A 21,746-nucleotide genomic window follows, 5' to 3' on the forward strand; every position below is an offset into this window, starting at 1 on the left:
CTGTGTCTCAGGTATTGTGAAACTTGTTTTGTTAGTGTTTGTAAAGCGGGTTGAAGATAAACATGTTAATTGAAAATCCTGCTCTGATTAGTAACTGCTCCAGTTGGGGTGAGGAGAATGGAAGGACTCGGAGGCCTCTGAACAGCACAAGGTGCACTGGATGAAGGGGGAGGATTTTATCCTCTGCCATGTCAGTGTTGTGTAATACAGAGCTGGATTGTACTCCAGTATTATTTTTCACAAAGTAACTGTAATCTGAGATTGGGAGACATATCAGATCAGAACAAGGGAGAGGTATGTTGTAGTTGGTGTTTTGGTCACCAGTATTACCACTAAATTATTGAATTTATATTCAAAGGGCCAGATTCATCCCTGTGGTAATTCCGTTGACTCAAAGAGATGAATTTGCCTCAGAATTCCTGTATTCATTTAGGACACAGTTCCGTGAATCCTCTACACGATCCCATAGACATTATCCAGCAGGAATTATTGTCAGTGCTTTTGGCAAGATCACCAAAAAGAAGCTCCCAATCACCTGTATAGGCAGGTCTTTTAAAACCATTTGAATAGTATAGAATTTATGTGTGTGTGGACTATCCTAAATCCACTACTAAACCTACAATGTGAATGAATATTTGGGTCTTTCTTTCTATCTCACAGGAAGAATATGTGCAAGAAGGAATTAGGTGGACACCCATAGATTATTTCAACAACAAAATAGTATGTGACCTCATTGAGAATAAAGTGGTAAGTTTTTGTCACAAATACAGATGCATGAAGCTGAGACAACATTTTTCTCCAAACTAATAGTTAGGACTGCCTCGCTGTCAAGAGTAGCCCAGGGTTGTGCAGCAAGTGGGACACCCGAATCCCATATGGGTAACATGTATTAGAGATGGACCAAAATTAGAACCCCAATACTAGTGCTGGTCAAAAGAAAAAAAACTACCCCATTTTTCTGCTGGAAAATGGAGTTTAATCAAAATCTAAATTTTCCATGAACTCCACATCGCACTGAGGTGGCTCAGTCACAGGGAGACCACACTGAATCATGGGAAATGTAGTCCAGTTGGGGAAGTGGGCCCATAGGGGAGAATGGGACATGAGGGAGCGAAAACTACAACTGCCATGATGCACTGTCACAGCTCAGGCAAAAGCAGAGATTAACGTTTTGACATTTCCAGGTGGAATGTTTTCACAACTTTTTTTCCCATGAAAACTTTTACTATTTACACTTTTCCTCCTGATTTGGGATGAAAATAAACATCAAAATATCAGAATTTCCCATGGAACAGAAATTCTGGTTTGTTTGAGCAGCTCTACTATGTACCCCCACACAAAGTCCCAAACTTTGGTCTTGGTTCAGAGGAAATGGTGAACCGTATGCATAGCATTCCCAGTGTTGCCTCTCATTTATCTGAAATGTGGGTTAGCTTTTGGTGGTGGGGGAAGAAAATTGTGTATTTGTGACAGCTTTAAGCTAAAAGAAATAGATTTTCTGGGCACATTCACTTTTCTCCCTATCATTAGAGCTATCTAGTCAATTCTAGGACTTCCAGTTCTTCCTTATCTTTGCTTTCATGCTAATGGATAAATTAATCCCCAGTATAACTCCATTGGCTGTGGGGAAATTACACCTGGGATGAATTTGCTCTTAGTGTTTTACTCGATCTACCTTGAAACCATATCACAGGTTTCTTTTCTTTTCTTCCCCTTCTTCCCCATTGACCTCTGCCCTGTCAGAATCCCCCAGGAATTATGAGCATTCTGGATGATGTGTGTGCCACAATGCATGCAGTGGGAGAGGGAGCTGACCAGACGCTGCTCCAGAAACTCCAGATGCAGATTGGGACTCATGAACATTTCAACAGCTGGAACCAGGGATTTATCATCCACCATTATGCAGGAAAGGTGCTACAAAAAAACAGCTTTTAGAAGGAAAAAAACCCCAATTATTTTAAATGCTGTCTAATTTCTTTTAAATAAAAGCACAGTAACCAAATAGAGGGGAAATAGTTTTAACCCTGGATTAAAACTAAATTATCAGTTGCACAACTATCAAATTTAGTGAGTCTGACCCTCCTCTGACTGCCATCAGTTTTTCACTGATATAACTCCATTGACTTCAAAGGAATTACTCTTGTTTTACACAGGTATAGGTGAGAGGAGTATCAGGCCCCATGTTCTCAAAGGACAGGTCTACACTTAAAATTTTTGCCAGTATTGTAATGTCTGTTAGGGTTGTGGACTTTTTAATGACATTTTTATATAGGCAAAAGCACTAGTGCTTTTGCTAGTACTGTTTATTTCATTTGGGAAAAATCAAATTATGATGGCAAAATACTCTTTTTTCCAGTATAAAGTCCATCTACACTAGGAAGGTTTACTTTTATAGCTACACTGGCAGGCCTTTTCTAGTATAGACTGGGTTAAATCTGGGGCTCAGCTGTGTTTTCTTCTCTACAGAATGTGGGTTTTTTAAATTTTTTGATTAATCTCGCACTAGGGACAACGGTCCTAGAGTCAGATTAGCAATTTGAATCTGTGATAAAATAGTTACAACAAAACCACTAGTTAAAGATGTTATCAATTTGTATACTTACGGATGTGCAGTATCATTCAAGGTCAAAAAATTTTCTGCATGTGAGGGAGAGATTAGGTTAAAAAAATAAAATGAGATTAAGGACATACTTTAATTGAGAAGTCAAGGAAGAAGCCTGCCAAATTGTCATTTCTCCCTTGGGCCACCCTTACTCACACTGAGTAGACCCTTTATACTGTAATAAGTTCTGTTGAAATCAGTGGGACTGCTTGTGGAATAACATACTGCTTAACAAGAGAAGTAGTATCAGATTCTGGCCCTGAACTTGTACTGTGGCAGCATACTGCAGGGATTTCAGAAAGTGTGTTATTTTATATATCAAATGTGCACCCAACAGGAGTAAGTTACAAATAGATTTGCAGCGATAGCTCTGAATTTCCTTGATTTGTTGGTTAAATGTAGGTCCTTTGCATTAGTTTCATTTGATCAGTTATTAAAAATACAAAATAAAAATAACCAAGAAACTGATATAAGAATCGGTCAGTAGCATTTATGTGAACATTTTAAAAAAGGACCATAGAAAGTATTGGGTCAGTGCCTATTCTGTTTCCAAGAGAATGTAATTGGAAACCTTAGAATTCATTGAGAACTAGAATTAGAATTAGAATAATAACTGAATATGAAATATGGATATACAGGAAAAGGTGTTATGAAAAGTAACTAGTTGTATGTACATAGATACTTTTCACATATGAATATCCTCCCTAGTTGCAAAAGCAATCATGTATAAGGACTAACTGTTTGTAAAACTAGAAGGTGTGAAGAAAAAGCAAAAAGTATTAAAATATTTCTTGGAAGAGAAGAAAAAGTTTGACATGTGACTGACAGTTTGTTGCCAGAATTTAGACCAATATGAATAAAAACAGCTGAATTATAAGCCTCTGAAAAGTGGTGTTTCCAATGGAAACCACAACGACCCTTAACAGTTAAATTAAAGTCATTTTCTAATAAAATATAGTCCAGCTGTGTATGACTGGCTAGAAGATCAGCAACCAACCATCAGCAGTAAGGTAATTGAAAAGAACATAACATACATAACCTTCTGAGTGAAGCCATGGACTTCAGTGAGATCAAGATTTCACCCAGTATTTTCTCATTGTAATAGCATGTGTACAACAATGAGGTGCAGAATATTTCGTGTATTCTGGTTGGCATAGGTTATTACTACAGGGGTTTCAGTATCAGTCTACCATACATATCTCTTGACGTGGTGCTAAGACTCGCAGAACTTTGACATGCAGAAACACTCATTTCCTATTTCTTTCTCATACTGACAGCAACAACTGTTTCCATTATGGACTGCAGTGCTAAGATATCATCAAGAGAGTCCTTTTTCTTCTTCTTTTTTTAAAAAGTGAAATAAAGGAACCTAGTCAACTTGAAATCTAGTCAGTTTAAAAAACAAACAAGTTAAAATTACTTTTGCATCTGTCCCCAAGTGTGTCTGCCAATTTTTGTGGTTTTAACAAATGACATTGTCTGTGGCAGTGTGAGATACCTACTGAAACCAGAGAGGAAGTGAATTACACAGGAGAAACACTGAAACTGATGGCATACAAAGTGCTGTCAAATAATGGTGTCCCTCTTAAATTTGGAATCAATATGCAGGTGTTCTGTTTATTATTTTGTACTAAGTCCTGCTGTATTTCTCCTATTTGTTCTTGATTTTTTTTTTAAGCAGTACTTATTGATCTTATTGAATTACAGAAAACCTTGATTATGCAGAACTTTTGTTGTTGTTGTTGTTGTTGTTTTTCCTTATATGATGTTAAATTTATTCCCAGGCTGTTGCATCTCATTAACCAGCTGCATGGTATTCTTTTTCATTAAATTCTAAATACATAACTGACATCAGCTAAGTCTTACATGACAAACTCATGAGGCAAATTATATTCAGGGATTTATTGGTTACCATGAATCAGATCAAAGGAAAAATCATGGGGGTTTTAAAATATTGTTTAATTATCAGGGTCTCTACTAAACAACATTTGATTTCCACCTTGACCCAGGTATCCTATGATATGGATGGATTCTGTGAGAGGAATCGGGATGTTCTTTTCATGGACTTGATTGAACTCATGCAGAGCAGTGAGCTGTACGTAGACAAAACTTGTTTAACACTTAACACTTTTGGTGACTAGAATGTTGGTTCAAGTAGATGCCGGTGGCCTGATTCTCCACTGCCTTGCACCATGTGTAGCCATTTACACCTGCGCAAAGTGAGTATAAAACACGACCAAATCAAAATGGTAGCATTTTGTAGCCAGTTTACACAGATGTGAATGACTATACACTGTGCAAGGTGCAGTGGGGGATCAGGCCAAAAGTAGACTAGATATGATCAGTGTACAGGCTAGATATGATCAGAATCTCGTCCAGTGATTTGTAAAGTGCTTTGAAATCAATAGAAGAAAGGTTCTTGGTTAAAGGTACAAAGTAGCATTTTTAAATATTGTATATTTTAATTAATAATGTTGATATATTAATTTTTAAAAAAATTAAGGCTATCCATATAATATTCCTTTGAATCTGGGATTTTGTGACCCTTCAGAAATTCACGTGTCAGCGAAAGGGATTGCTGAAAAAGCACTGTCTGCAGATAAAGCTGTTGGAAAATGTTGATCTTAGATTGATTTGGTATGTCTGCATTCGCAAATTACTGTAAATAATCATGCATAGTCTACTAAACCACCAGTTTCTACCATGTATCCCTTGATATACTGCAGTGTGCACAATGCATGGTTGTTCTGTCCTCATACACCAACATGTCTTGCTAATTCTTTTCCAGACCTTTTATAAAGGCTCTATTTCCTGAAAACCTCCAAGCGGACAAGAAAGGCCGCCCAACCACTGCTGGCAGTAAAATTAAGGTATGTTCAGTTTATGCCTCTTGGATATAACTGGTGGAAAGGGCGGGGACAATTTTTCTTGGAGTTAGTGTTTTTATACTTGAAAACTTTCCTTTTACAGTAACAGGATCAGCTCAGAGGGGTCTGATGCCCTAGCCTTGATAGAAAGACCCCCTCCCTCCCCAAAAAAAGTCAGTTTCCCATCTCATAGGTACCTATACAAACAGTTACTGAACATTTTTCTACTTGGTATGACATCTGTTTTAGCTGAATTGATGAGCTAGACCTTGTGACCTCTTCATACTTAATATTTGCATAGTGCTGGAAAATAAATTAGTTGTATGAGTGGTAAATACTTTTATTATGGTTATTTAGTAAATTTATTAAGGGAGAACAAGCCCAGCTACACTGTATCCAAAATAAGAAATGTGCCTATACTTCAAAGATAACAGGCCAAATTTCTTAGCTGGTAAATTGGTACAGCTCTATTGACATCAATGGAGGTACACCATTTTACACCAGCCAAGCATCAGGCCCAGAGTATTTTGTTTAAAGGTGAATATTGCATTTGGGAAATATATACAGGTTTTTGCATTGTAACCATTTCAGAATGAAAGTGAAAATTCAGTCAACTTCAGTATTTCATTAAATGTCAAAAAACAAAACGAAAATATCCCAGCAGATTCTGCACAACTAACAAGCAAGGGAGTAACTTCAAATTAGCAACATTCCTGGGCTTTGTGAATGAATAGGGAAGGAGTCCTGGAACTTCACATACACACTGTATACAAAATCGCTTCATAACCAGGCCAACTTTGTAATTTTCCTCATAAACAAAATAGGAGTTCTGGACAGTGAAAAAGAGTGAAAAGCACTTTATTCATTAAATACTGTACATACATACCCACACATACTTATACATTGCATTTGGAAAATATATTTCCCCCCCAATTACATGTATATAATTTTCCTCCCCAAATACAATATATAGTATGTGTGGGTGGGTGTGTGTATTTAATGAAAAAAGTGGTTTTCACTGTTTTTCATTGTCCAAAACTCCTATTTTGATTATGAAGAAAATTACAAATCTGGCTTGGTTGTAAAGTAATTTTGTTTCAGCCATCACAACATTATATTTTCACTTGATGTGAATTTTTTTGCCCAGCTTTAGTTTGAATTTCCAAAATGGCAATTGGGGGCAGTGATAGCAGCACTGGCATGTGCATAATGAATGAGCCCCTTCAAACAGCTGCTTGGTGTCCTGCAATTAACTACAGATAACTTGTCCCTTAGCAGCCCAGAAAGCCTGATCCAGTGCTCACTGTAATCAATAAAAGGCTCCTGTTGACGTCAGTGGACATTGAATCAGGCCTCACTGTTCAGATTTCTAGCATATTATTTGAAGATTGACCTGAACCTATGCCCCCCAGATCCCCAAGTCCCAAAAATTTGGAAGAGTTTGGATCCTAATCCGAATTTAGCAATTTCTTGTTATTATTACTGCAAGAAGGCTATTAATAACTTGAATTCTCACTTATGTCAAATAGATCTTAGCACTTTTGTCTAGAAAGCAATGTTAGTCTAACGACACTGCCCCTTTTGTCATATTTCACCTTGACTGTTGAGATCAACTGAAAAAAGAAAAGGAGGACTTGTGGCACCTTACAGACTAACAAATTTATTAGAGCATAAGCGTTCGTGAGCTACAGCTTACTTCATCGGATGCAACTGAAGCATTCACATAACAGCCCCCAGATTTAAATGTCAGGGGCTGGAGATAGGGTGATTTCATTTAAAAGCCATCAACTCTCAACTCACTCCCCACCCTCAGGGCATCCTACCATGGCAGTATATCTACTAAAGTGTTTTCTTAGGAGGTGGCTTGGCATGGGATTGAGTTTCACTGTAGTGGGAGTTGGTGGACTTTGTCAGTGGATGTAAAGTCAGTCTGGTTGTATTAATTTGTGCATTCAATGTGTACATGTGCCTAGAGATGACAATGGGTATATTTTACAAATCAAATCAATAAGATGGAAGAGTTCCCTTTTTTTGATGGAGCAAAGATGAATTATACAACACAAGAGCGAGAAATAGAAAGATAAAAGTCCAGTAATGTAAAAATAACTGATAGCTTCCTTGCTAATGACAGGTGGCCTTCAATTTGAGATTTTTAATGGAAACGCTTTCTGAATTGTGACTTTTCCCCCATGTATGTGACTATTTCCATGTAGCCCTTTTACAAGGTCAAATTGAGTCTCTCGCTAGACAACCACGCTTGTGGGGCTACTTGCTGACTCCTGCTGCATATTATCCAAAGATACTGTGGTGGTCAGTGGAGCAGTAGACAACTGACACTTTGAAGAAATGTCCTATATAACTTACCTGAATCAGCTCATATCTAAGTTTTGTTCCTCATTTCACAGAAACAAGCAAATGATCTTGTTGGTACCCTGATAAAATGTACACCTCACTACATCCGCTGCATCAAGCCCAATGAAACAAAGAAGCCTCGAGATTGGGAGGAGAGCAGGTACGAGTTAGCCAAGTATGGGGTGGGCAGAGCCAAAGTAACAGTCCAAACAAGGCTTCCTTTGAGCAGCAGAAACATTTGTAATCACACAGCATGCCAGCAAACAGAACTGGGTACTCTAGACACAGTACTTGACAGAATCCTTCAGACCTGACATATAACCACTTACTCTACGGCCTCTCCTAAACTCTGAGGAAACACAGTAGTTTTGTTTGATTAGCATTAGTCATTAATGTGGTTAATCGTAGTCTTTCCCTAGCTAGTTGTGGGTAATCACAATTTACAGAATGTATTTGAGTAAATCCCGTAGTAATTAAGGGCTAAATTTTCAGAACAGCATAATAGGATTTACACAACTAAATCCTGGTACACACAAACAGAATGTAGCTTATAACTTTTGTTTGCTGCTTTGAAAAACCATAGCTTCTACTAGGTAGTTAAAACCCTAGCAGTCTGAGCAGAAGTCACTCTGGGTATGTCTACACTGTGATTAAAAGGCCTGTGGTGCAGCCACAGCTGGCCTAGATCAGTGGGCTCAGGCTGCAGGGATGTAAAATTGCAGTGTAGACATTTGGGCTTCAGGTGGAGCTCAGGCTCTGAGACCCCATTTTCCAACGATGTGTGTTGTTTTGCCATTGCTGAGGTAATTGGCAATGAAGTACAGGTAAATAGAATGCAACACACTGTGTGATACCATCCCCAGAGGTAAATTGACATCATCTAGCCTTATAACTATGAGCACTTTTCCCCAGTTTTTAAAACGAATGATCTCTCATTCATTAAACTGGATTTTATATTTATATTCTATGCATTGTGGTAAAGCCTCAAACACCCAGAAATTCTTCATAGTTGTTAGTGATGTCCCCAAGGAAAGGCAGATCTGCTCATATGGATATCCCTAAGCAAAACTGTAGTCTGCAGTTTGTTTCTGTAGTGAAGATTCATGGGACTGACCAAAGGGATTTTTTTGTTTTGCTGTTTTCCTTACATAGTATTGTTATCTTACTGCTGTGGGAAAGTTCAGTGACACTGGAAATAGAACATCTAAGTGGGTTGAAAGAGTCACAGTGATATTTTGCTGAACAATATTGGTTTAGCTTTTGAAAGGAATATTTTCCTGGGGTCATTTAGTCTCATGCACCACACCGATGAACACATATTTGAAAAATTGTTGCAGCTGCATATACGATCTGCTTACAATTAGCCTGTTAATGGACTTCAAAAATATTGTTGTCTTGCTAAAGAAAGAACTTTACCCAGGGAAGCCTGTGTTACTGTGTACTACACAAACCCATGTCGCTCCAGGTTTGTACTTCATTTAAATAGTTTCAGAAACTGTAGCACTCTGCTTAAGATAGACCTTGTATCAAATCTAAGATTCAGCAGGATTAGTTGCTTATTCCAAAATTTGGGGTGTTTCTTGAAAATGTGTTTTTCTTTCGATTCTGGTACAGCTGCTTGGCCTGAAATTTTTCTGTATTAGCAGAATTCCTAGACCTTGACTCTGCTTGAGGTTGATGCCTAAGGGGAGATTTTTAAGAGTGTCTTTTTCCCAGGAAAAAAAAGGACAAAAAAGAAATGTTTAAGAAATGTAGTGTTGCTGGACACTGGTACTGGAAGAGTAGTAAGAAAAAGGGAGTTGTATTGTTGTTCCACTGCATTATTCCAGATGTGAACAGGAGGGAAAGCTATAAACAGGAAAATATATTTTTGAACATCATCTCTCTACTGTTACTACACCAGAAGCCTTGGAAGGGGTACAAAACTACTTTGGTTCCTTGAACACTAACATTGAAATATGCAGCACTTTTTATAGTGAGTTTGAAGTCCAAAAAGCAACTTACATTGCTTAAGGAAACCATTTTTATAAACTTTTATTAAAAATAAAAAATGACTGGTGGGTTTTGTCATTGACAACATGGGATTTAAAAATGAGAAATTATCCCCCTTTATAGTGTGAGTCATAGAACAGGAATGTCTCGATTTAAAAAAATCAATGGGCAAAAAAAAACATCCTGTACTTTAGAGGCTTGGAATGAAGCTAAACTTAGAAAATAACTCCAATGAAGCAACAATTGAGAGCGATGCTTAATTTGTGCGGGGCTTGCCAGGGCTGAGCCCCGGCACCTCTAGTCTTGGCAGTTCATAGCACCGGCACCTTTGGGTTTGTTTCGTCAGTTATGAATGTAAAAAAATTGCTTGAGTCCTGGCACCTTTTTCGCTACAAATTAAGCACTGATTGAGAGGTACCAGAATTTGAAATAGGTCTTTGTAAAGAATGGAAAGATGGTAAGCAAAATTATATACATAATTTAAAGAAGCATTTTTTTAATGCGGTGATTTGTTAAATTAATTGAAAAAATTTAGCAGTCCTGTTGTTTCTTATTGCAAGCTATTAAGATTTGGACCTTAAAAAAAATAATCAGTCATTTTAATACACACCCCCTCCAGCTCTCTGATGTGAATTATAAACATTCAGGAAATTAGGGAAATGCAGAGCAGTAAAGCAGGACTCCTACAACAGCAACAAAAGTTCACTGAAAGATAGTCCCTTATTCTGAGTTAATGTCTAAGCTTTAAGAAGTGGTCTAGCAGTATATACTTTTGTTTTTAAATTTAGAAAAATGTAAAATGGGCTCCCAAACTCCAGAAAGGGAGAATGAAGTCCCAAAGAGAAGCCCTTTCTTTTACATTCTATTTTCCCCTTTGAGATTTAAGATGAAATCCTCAGCTCCTGTGCAGAACTGAAGTAAAAGGGATTTTCACAGAGGAACTATAGAGCTGTCAGAGGAATGGAGTCTTCCCCTTCAGCCCGTAGACAAGATACAGAGCACCTCCACAGCCTGCCTACAGCTGTTAGTTCAGCCTCTGGGACTGGTGCCAACCTACAAGGCTTGTGGCCATTAGAACTATGCAGTGTGTGGACTGCTGAGCATGCTCCAGCCACTCTTCCAGCCTGACACAAATCTTCCCTCTGTAATATGGCAGAGATAGGAGCCATGGTACCCAGGGACACACTGCTCAGCTTCTGCTTTCCAGCCCCTGGTACTCCAGAAGAGTGCTATTTTGGACCTTTGACCATCAAACTTGGCCCTTCTTGCACAGTATTGAGTCTGAATAGCCAAATATAAGATACTATGTTTAATTTTGAGCTATGTAAAATGCAGGTGAAAATTAAAAATTTACGATAAAAGAAAACAGGTTAGTCTCCCAACATCCAGTGTCATCTCAGTATTTGGGGCATTTGTGTAGGTCAGAATTTACTTGGCTTTTTTTAATGGCCAAGTATTAGAGCCATGAACTGTGGACTAATCAAGTCCTGAATTATTCATTAGACCTTTAAGCAAAAGGGAAAAAAGAATATCAAAGTAAAATTGGAAAGTCAAAGTTTTGGTTAAGGGACCTCTAAACAAATGAGAACAGGCTTAATCGAGTGCTCATCTTTCCCTAAACTGGGAAAAACTGTAATGAGATAAACTTACAAGGCAAAAGAACAGAACAGCTACAATAACTCCATCCCAGTCTTGATGGGATCCACATTTTCATCCCACCATGTAGTGACGTACAGTTTGACTATTGTTCCCTTTATACTTTGTGTGAGTGAGCGCACGCACACACACACACATGTGGTTCAGAACTAGAGACTTTAAACAGAATATATAATTGTAAGGATACATACGTTTATAAAAAGGCTGAAAAGAAAGGGATTATAAATCTCACTGTGTTTTTCCCCACAGGGTAAAGCATCAAGTGGAATACCTAGGGCTGAAAGAAAATATTCGAGTAAGGAGAGCAGGCTATGCGTACAGACGGGTATTCAAAAAGTTTTTGCAGAGGTACAGTATTACAGGCATTGCAGTATTGCTGTACAGTGGTTTGCTACATGGGTGCGGAAAAGAGGAGGAAAGAAAAGCCACAAGCCCTGAAAAAGTTTCTAGTTTCTCCCATTAGCTTTAACTGTGCAGTATTCAGTTTATATAGAGATTTAAAGGAACAAAGACTTTTAAAGCCAACTTTTTGCCATTGAGAAGTATCATGTTCTTCTCTCAACTTACCTTAAATATCAATTCCTACTGCACTGCTATGGATCTCTCAGAGGTAAGAGTTAAAGTCTATGGGAATAGAGAACTAGAAAAGTGTTCAGTAGCATATGCTCCAGTCTATGAAACCCACACTCCTTTGAATGGCTAGCTCTGTATTTGTACATTAACATCTATCTCTTTGCTGAGACTCTCTTAAATTAAAGTAATTTCAATCAAATAATAATATATATTCCAGCCTTTGGTGGAATAATTGACACACAGCTACCCAGGATCAAATTGAGACATCTTATGATAGATCAGCAAGCTGGTACTTTTTTTATTTTTTTTTAAACTTTTAAACTTTAAATCTTGTATTTGAGAATCTAAGCTTTAATTCTAAAATAATATTGTTGCAAAGGCTGAGATAAACAGATCACCCAACATTTCCCACAGAGCGGAACAGAATCACTCAAGATAGCAGATAGATCTAAAATAATGAGCATGGACATCTTGTTTTCATCCGTCATCATGAGAGCCTCAGCCAAGAAGAACTGTTCAGTCTCAGTACCATACTCTGGTGCAAAACCAGATTTGCTGGGATCAAGAAAATCCAAGGAATGATGCACCAAGAAACAAAACGTTGCTTCCTTTTTGGAAGCAACATTCTTAGTGACAGTGCTGCCGGCATGAAGCAGAGTCCTGCCCAGAAACCTCATGATTTTTAGCATGTGTCTCCTCTTTTTTGAAAACAATGGGTAAAATTAATTGGTGATGTACCTCCAGAGTATTTTCAGGGATTAATTTAGCCCCTTTTCTGGGATAATTCATCGTGGAACAATCCTTCACATGATTTAATCTGCTCCCAGTCTTCTAGTAAAACATAAATGTACTTCATATTGTGTTAGCCCACCTCAGAATGTTATGCTGAAGAAATACAACTTGGAGAATGAAGCACTTTCTGCTTACTAGATAGAATAAGCAACCAATAATGCATGTTAAATCTAGTGTCCGCTAGATAATAGCTGAACATTGACTATGTATTGGGCCCATGCAGATTCAAAAACTCTCTGAATGAAAGCTCTGCCCAGTGAAAGCCTAACGGCACTTAGGGAAGAAGGTGAATAGATTTCTACTCTTACAGGCAGAGATCCACAGGCAGTCTTAGTCCATGAAATCTCCCTGCAGTAGGATTTAGCTCTTTGCTTCAGTGCAGTTTGGTAAAGTTTAACTTCTTGTTGTGAGTAAAAATCTTCCTGCACCCTTTCCATTCACAGTTACCTAACATCCAGAACAAGCTCTGTTTTGACACCATGAGTCAGTGTGAGTAAAAGTGGGCTGAGGCATGGGATGGACAGGAAATGCATGTTTGTGCAGTTGTTTTCATTGGGAGCTCCTTGGCAGCTCTATGTAAGTGGAGATTTCTGGGCTGAATGGACTTTTATGTCTGAAATTTTCATTTGCATGTGAAAAGCCAAAGTCACTGAAAAGGCCTGTGTGTTTTAAAGCATAACCAATCCAAGAGCTAAGCCCCATACTCCCATATTTAGACATATGACCTAACTGCTTATTGTGCATTTATAATAGATTCTTTTTTTGGCAGTCATGATTTGGCATTTTTTCAAAGGCATTTTAAACCCAGGCTCAGCACTTGTGCCTGAATCACACTTCCACCTCATATTGCATGAGCTCGAAAAGCCCAGATAGAGGGACATTAATACTACTGATTGAAATGGACACCATCATAGAATACACAGAGATGTGTTTGAGGAGAGTGCTGTGCCACATGGCAATGCACAATATAATACCACCATACATTATTACATATTATAGAATAATGTGGCTGACCGGAAACACAGACACCTCACAGCATTCAGTGTGTGAAGTGATCGTGGTGGATATAACTGGGAGGAAAAAAAGAGTTTCAAAGTTTTTTTTATATAGCTTTGAAGATTACTATTTATATTAAAAATATTTTATTCGCTGATTTCCACCCCTACCACTCCCCCCCCAAAATGGCTAGAATTTGTGATATGAAACATGTGTAAGACAGATTCAGAGGGAATATGCAAGATAGTATAACTTAGTTTTTCTTACACTGACTTAGTCTCCCTTATATTAAGATTCCTTACACTGACTTAAACCCACTGTACTGATGAATTTACATGCTGAACAGCCAGAAGAAACTGGAAATTAAGCAGGGTAGGAACCTCTTTAACTTAGAGCTCCTTCTTCTTACTCCTCCACATAAATTACACTAATGTTAGATATCCTGCTACATCAGGATGGGTTTACCTATGTCTAAGAGTTTTAGAGGGACCTAGTATTGTCCAACTTACACCATCTTGCATATTACTTCAGCATTTGACCCTTAAACATTTATAAATAGAGCTGGTCCAGTTAGTCATTACAGATGTAGTTCCTTTTGTTGTTCACAAATTCTCCCAGTTTTCTTCTAGTACGTGCTGTTCGTGAGTTTTTTCTTAAGTTTGGGCAAGTAATTTGCATACTTTGGGTTGTTCACAGTCTGTTGCCTGTCACTGTTATTTGTGATGTGTGGTTTGTCATTTACGTCGCATGGCATCTGATCCATGTCTGGGAAATGTTTTAGACAGAAGAACAATGAAAAATGAGCTTTTCTAATAAATAACCATTTGTGCAGTTTCAGGGTCTGGACACATTGTCACTAACACCCAGAGGCTGCCTCAAGGAACTCAGGAATCATAGTGAACCAAACGCAACACTTTATCACTGATTTTCCCCCCTCACTATTCAAATAGTTCCACTAATAAACATGTATTTACATTGTACCCCAGCATGCCTGGCAGGCCTCAGGAAAACAAAGTTGTGATAAGGTTGTCCAAAATGGAGATGAATATAAGATTGATTTTGAGGGGCAATTGTCTGCTGCTCTGTTTCCAGTCTAGTTCACAAAGCAGCCCAAAAGTGCTTCAAAAGTTACTTATCCACAGGTATGCTGAGACATATAAAGCCTAGCCCAGTGGTTCTCAAACTTTTTTACTGGTGACCCTTTTCACATAGCAAGCCTTTGAGTGTGACCCCCCTTATAAATTAAAAACACTTTTTTATATATTTAACACCATTATAAATGCTGGAGGCAAAGCAGGGTTGGGGTGGAGGTTGACAGCTCGCGACCCCCCCATGTAATAATCTGGCAACCCCTTGAGGGGTCCTGACCCCCAGTTTGAGAACCCCTGACTTAGCCCATCGGTGGGCAGTAAAACAAGAAAGCATTGTGACTCTGTTTCTATCTTCTATATCTATCATGTTTCTATCTAGTTAACCCTTAGAAAACTGGGCAGTTCCCATGTTGTTGTAACCTGGGAGTTAGGTAATTTCCAAGGTTTAAGGAGGATGCTATGGGTCTTCATGCCATAGAGAAGAGAGGCCAGCAGTGAATCCCACCCTGTCCTGCCTCTTTCCTTCCATGAACCACCACTTCTCCTGTGGCTGGTTCTCTCAGGCAGAAGCTGCCTGTCTCTGTTACTGGGTTCCATGTTCTCCCTCACTCTACAAAACAGCAGGGTGGTACTGAGATACTCATCCAAGACACACCATTCCCCACCTGCCACATGCCTAGTCTGTTCCCTATTACAGCACTTCCCTCCGACCTCATATTCTTGTTGTGGCCAGTTACAAAGCACCCCAATCTTGAGCAGGTGGTCATCGTCATAGTCCCTCCCCACCCTTCTGTAGGAGAGGCCACGCCAGGGGCCTCCTGGTACAGAGCAGGCCAGCTGCTGACAATAGCTGGGCTGGGAGAGTGAGGCTGGCTACTAGCTTAGAAATTAGAGGTGCTTCACAAATAGCCATAACAAGGATTAGAAGAGGGGAATGGAGAAGGGTTGGAATGGGAAACAGGCCATGTGTTTGGGGTGGAATCAGTGAGGTGCCAAGGATGAGTTACTGATTACTTCAGTATAGATACTGCTGATGAACCTATTTATCCAAGGGTTAAGGAAGCAAAGCTTGACGTATGTGTTTTAGTCACCTGCTATTGGCTTAGGGAGACTGGAAGAGTTGGGACCAAGGACATTCATACTGGACAGCACCACTTTGGTTAAAGTGAAAACCCATAAATTTGTGTGTCCTTCCACATCCCTTTCATAAGCACTGTGACAACACAGAACAGAGGGGTTAACCCTAGGGACAGTACTGGTTGAGAGCCAGTGGCATTCTTCTCCTGCTGTGTGTGTGATGCCAAGTCTTAATATTTTTCTTCTCTCTTACTGCTGTCTCAGATATGCCATTCTGACCAAAGCAACCTGGCCTTCCTGGAAAGGAGATGAGAAAAAGGGGGTTCTCCACCTGCTCCACTCAGTCAATATGGACCCTGATCAATACCAGCTTGGGAAAACTAAGATCTTCATCAAAGCTCCAGAGTCTGTGAGTATGACTCATCCTGAGCCTTTGCGCATGGCACAATTTGGTTGGCGTATGTACACTTCTGCCTTCTCCAGATGTGCAAGAGGCCTGTGTGGGCAGGACCTGAGGGGGCTGGAATAACATCATTCTAGCCAGGCTTGACAGGTCACACACAGGTCTGCTCTGAGGATAGAGGCAAGATTTACAGGTGCTTTTATAATGGGTGCAATATGTAATAAGGCTGCTGCATGACTACTTGTAACACAGTGAGCATGAGAAAGTCGTCCTAAGGAAGGCAAGGTAGGATGCAAGGATACTTTGGAAAGGAGGCTCCATTACACAGCACACGAGGGTTACATGGGACATGGTTTGCACTTAGTTGGTTGTATGATAAATTGTAATATGCAGGGGAGTCAAGCTATGAAACCATATGTGTAACCATTAGAACAAGAAATAAAGCAAGTATTATTTGATCAATCACAAATTTAAATAATGAGGGGTAGAGTCAGCGCAGAGAAAATGCCCAAAATATTACGGAGAAGAAATTGTTTTGTATTTACTAGACCAGCATCAAATGTTCTGGCATGACTGAGATTTGAGAGATGACACCATATGAGCATTAGGGAGCTGGACTATTTATCCCAATACTCGCGTTACTCTTGTTGAAAAAAAATCAAGTTCAACAACTTTTGTTGAAAAAAAAATTCTTCTTTTTACATTTATTATTCAAAAAAGATCCTTCTTAATGGGAAAACATATTCCATTCAGCATCATGTAGTCCTTTTCAGTCTTGAGACAATCAGACTTTTGGAACACAGTCACATTAATTAGGGATGGAAAAAGACCTATTAGCTCACGTAGAGCCTGATCCAACACCCATTGAAGTCAACAAAAGTCTTTCTCTGTGGACTTCAGTGGACAATATTTCAGTGCCTGAGTCAGTGGAGGACTGTTCCCATTCCAGTACATTTTTTCTGATGGTGTTTCCACGATTTCCCTTGAAAGAATATTACACAGCCTAATATATCATGAAGGCTGATTGGAAAAATGTATGTCAAAACTTGTTTTCTACTGAGAATTGGATTTTTAACTTAATTAAAATATTCACAGGAGGTATTTGCTTTCCTCACATTTTCAGTTTTTTTCATTGGAAAAACTAAACCTGACTTTTGGGGGATTTTGGCAGGTTTTGGCTGAGAACCAAAAAAAATTCTGTTTTGACAAAAAGTTGAAATTTTCCACGGAGGGAGGGAGATGCACATTTTCCAGCCAGCTCCTAGATGGCATATCTTCCCAGAAAAAAGTACCCACCCACTGGCATCATGGTATTGTCCTATTAGATTATCCAAACTATTAAAAGGGTCACATTAATTTTGAGAGAAGTGAAGCTTTAGATGACTCATGTAGGCTTATATTTTGTCTCTCTCAAAATAAAAGGAGGCATGTGATTGTTACGGGGGAAAACATTTGATTTGCTAGAAGGAGTGTGAAAGGAACTAACCATGTAATGAATACATTTTATTAAAGAATTTCTCTTGTATTTTTGTTTCACAACTTATCTTACAGTGACCAGCACTTTTTTTATCTTAATGTTTTTATTAGATGAGGGAGAGTGTGACTTTGATGGCCTTAAATTACAGCTATTGGGCTGCTTTGCTTTGCTATACTGCAATTAGTATGACTGTTAGCAAAAAAATAAAAATGGTATGTGCTGACAGGATGCAACATCAGTAATGTTGCTATAACCTGAAGTGCACTGATTAAGGGTGTGACCATGCCCCCATTGAAGTTGATTGGAGTTTTGCTTTTGACCTAACTAGAAGTCCTAGAGCCTGTGTGCTGAAATCCTATCTAGTGCTTGCATCATTGTGAAGGGACTTCTATAAGCTTTCTGTAGATGGAGAGTTGCCAGCTAACAGTGAAGTAAGGTTTTATGAATGGCAGACAGGAGGCCATTTCCATTACACACCTGAATAAATAACTGTCTTCACGTACAAGGGAAAGTGAGACCCAGAGAAAATGTTTTTTATTAGATTGTGGTTTTCTTTGTTTAATATCAATTTGTACAACCCCCCCATATTTATAGCATTTCTACATCTTTGCAAGATTTGAGGAGCTAAACTGAGCAAAGGGTTTTTAAAAGTCTGAGTCTGCTGCTTGATCTCATGGTTTTTACTGTTTTTCAGGGATCTATTATTGGCTGCTTGAAACAAACTGCTCATGGCAGTTTAACAAACAACAGCAAGAGACAGTAAGCACCAATCTGGACAATATTTTTGTGATTTAATCATTCTATAGTTAGCTGGGTGGTCGTGCTGATAATAAAACCAGCACTAACAAAGAAGGAGAAATTTTCTCCTATAAAAAAGGCACCCTTCTAACAATGAAATTTACAGTGCCATACATTGATGCAGTGAAATACATTATATTCCATGGCAATTATGAAAATTGCTTTTCTGAACAATTCTAGTAACTCAAGTCTGTACATTTGGCTGGATTAAAACAAGTACTCTTTCAGCCTCTTATGACTATTATCCAGAATCTCATTCACTAATTAAAAAAAAAAAAAAATTCTGAGCCTATGATGGGTGTTTCCTCAGAGCGCCACTGAGAAAAAGGAACCATCCCAAGAATTTCGGTTTATGTCCATTTCACTCATATGCCTACATTTATTCTCCTGGGTCCTTGATTAGCCAACCTAGAATATGCTATAGGAATCCAATTTTGTGGGTGGCTGGTGCATGGTTATTTCTGGGTTTTGCACTTGCATAAGAGATAGGATAACCAGATATCAAGTGTGAAAAATCAGGATGGGGTTGGGCAGGAGGTAAAAGGGTCCTCTATAAGACAAAGTCCCTAATATCAGGATAGTCCGAATAATATTGGGACGTCTGATCATTCTAAGAAGGGGACAAACATTTCTGACAGGGTAGCGCCCAGGTACCAACTACATCTTCTGTAATTATTTTTTGTGATGTCACCTCTTGTGTTACGTTATACCATGAATGGTTCACCACATCACACTAATATTTAAGGCTGTAATTTAGGAGGCTACATTAGATTACCCACACATCATACAAGGAGAGAGGGGAAAAAAGGAGAGAAACTATAGTTCCGCACAGTATGTATCAAAATGTAAAAGTCACTGTCAGCTTTTGTGTCCTATTTCATTTATAGCTATATACATAGAGTTGAGGAGGGTATTTTTTATGTTTATGGGTGTGATTCAATACAGAATAATCAATTGCAGGGGCTGTCTGTTCTTTATTAAAAACTATCAGATTAATGCATTTTAGTGTGAGTTCAGTGTTTGAGTGGGGATTTTTTATTTCACACACAGTTTTGAGGCACTAAATAGTTCAGACGCACAGAAGTAAAACACATTTCTAAAAGGAGTGTGGTAGCATTTCCATATTTTTTTGTATTGAAGTGCCACATTAACTTACCTCATTTCTACATATACATTGAAAATTTTTATTTTCTGCCCACATCATTTTAGTACCCACAAAACAAACATTGACTGCACTCTCTAAAAAGGATTTAGTGTTTGTATTTTTAAAGCACAGCACTCCCTGTATTACATATCAGAAGTTTGGGGGAAGAGATAGCGTTTTAATATTTTAAATACGCTTCTTTAGCATTTCACTAACAACCACTGAGGTTGTCACCACCACAGGAACCTCTTGACATTATTCTGGTGTGTCCATAATGGTCCCAAATGCAAAATCTCTATCAGGCTTGAATCTAATCCACAGTACATGATCACACAATTGCATTATATCTTGGCAAGTGGGCCATTGTCTGAATTTCTGCATGGAGTCAAACCTAGGACTTGCTCTGTGTCAGCAGCAATGTTAGTAAGTCAAATATTGATTCTGACAATGAAAACATTAAACATGCACTGCTGACATCAGTTACTTCTGTTTTTTTTAATCAGATATGAAACTTGTTAGATTGGCCAGACCTAATTTTAACCATAAGATGAGCTGCAAAGCTTGTTACAAATAAATGTGAAGAGCAGAAGCAGCCATTATGATCTTCTAAATGTGACCTCCTGCATAACACCGGCCAGAGAATTTCATCCAGTAATTCCTGCATCAAGCGGTGTTTGAACTAGAGTATATCTTTGAAAAAGAGATCAGGATTGTGTGTTTTCTTTGCAACACAACTGATATCACAAGCACCTACCCTGTTTTTTTCAGATATTATGCTTTAGAGGGAAACCAAACTGAAAATCATGCTTCAGTGTGAAACTTTTGAGCTACAGTTTTTACACATAGCCCTTCAAGTGATTACATTTGTGCATTTGGCAACGTTTTGTGTAGAGTCAGTTTTACTGTTTTCTTGATGCTCAGTTCCACTTCCTGCCCATGGCAACATCACTCCAATGCACTATTCAACATCCAGAACGCCCCTGCAGTTCTGAGGAGTTTAGAGACTGGGAGGACTTCTCTCAGTGCTGCTGCTGCTGAAGAAGCTGGCAGACAGGCAGCCATGTGTACAGAGGAGTGGCAGTGATGCTTTTAGACCTGCCTATTGTCTCTTGCAGAAAAGCCCCTGATAACAGAGGCAAGTGAGCTGAAAACCCCTCCTAAAATATAATTAATCTTCCCAATTATTTGACTGGTATAATTTTAAAACTTGCTCCATTCTCAGTGGATTCTCCTTTAAGACCAACTTCCCATCCTAGGTTTTGTGTAAAAGCTTTATATTTACCATATGATTTCACTTTGGTAGTCTAGTTACTTTGCTGAACATGCAGAAAAGATCTGTTTGCTTTAAAACCCACATTGGATAGGCATGACATTATTTTTCTTTTGGTAGCATCCATGGTTTCAAACCCCACGACTTTGAAAGACATACACACAAGCCAGCTAATCTTTTAAAATAATATCTTTTATGGAATTAAAACAGCCAACATACACTGGGAATTGGCAGCTTTTTGCCCCCTCTTAGGTTATATTTTAAGCATTTTTTATGAAATTTCCTAATTCATAGATAATTCATAGGAAAAGAGGAAATTTAGAGTCTTTGGTTTTCTATCTCAGAAAACAAGTGTCATGAGAATTCCAGCAGCCTTTTCTAAGAAACACCCTACAAAAATATAAAAACCAAGAGCCCCTGGCTGGCATAACTGATTTTAAAATGAAAAGAGAATAACCTAGTTTTAGAGGCTTCCCTTTTCATATGGAGTAAGGAGCAGAATTCATCACCTTGCTGGATTAATTTGTGTAAATCTCATGGAATTTTTGAAGCAGTCAGGCCTGTGTCTACACTATAACTTTTAATTGGTTTAGTGCCCACTTAGTGCCACGATTGGCTGTAAGCATGGTTTTGTCCACTCATAGCACTGTCACGTT

General features: G+C 38.6%; 1 protein-coding gene across 2 annotated transcripts in view; it reads left to right on the top strand.

Moving 5' to 3' along the window:
* The window catches only part of MYO1E (myosin IE), a 146,293-nt gene that overhangs the window by 92,045 nt on the left and 32,502 nt on the right, over window positions 1–21,746 (top strand). For both annotated transcript variants that reach the window (XM_048867037.2, XM_048867038.2), the window contains exons 13-19: window positions 661–747; window positions 1,744–1,911; window positions 4,612–4,697; window positions 5,391–5,472; window positions 7,875–7,981; window positions 11,719–11,817; window positions 16,263–16,407. In XM_048867037.2, the coding sequence (XP_048722994.1) occupies window positions 661–747; window positions 1,744–1,911; window positions 4,612–4,697; window positions 5,391–5,472; window positions 7,875–7,981; window positions 11,719–11,817; window positions 16,263–16,407 (774 nt within the window). The remainder of the gene's footprint in view (window positions 1–660; window positions 748–1,743; window positions 1,912–4,611; window positions 4,698–5,390; window positions 5,473–7,874; window positions 7,982–11,718; window positions 11,818–16,262; window positions 16,408–21,746) is intronic.

Source organism: Caretta caretta, chromosome 10 (genome assembly GCF_965140235.1).
Source record: "Caretta caretta isolate rCarCar2 chromosome 10, rCarCar1.hap1, whole genome shotgun sequence".
NCBI classification, from domain to species: domain Eukaryota; kingdom Metazoa; phylum Chordata; order Testudines; family Cheloniidae; genus Caretta; species Caretta caretta.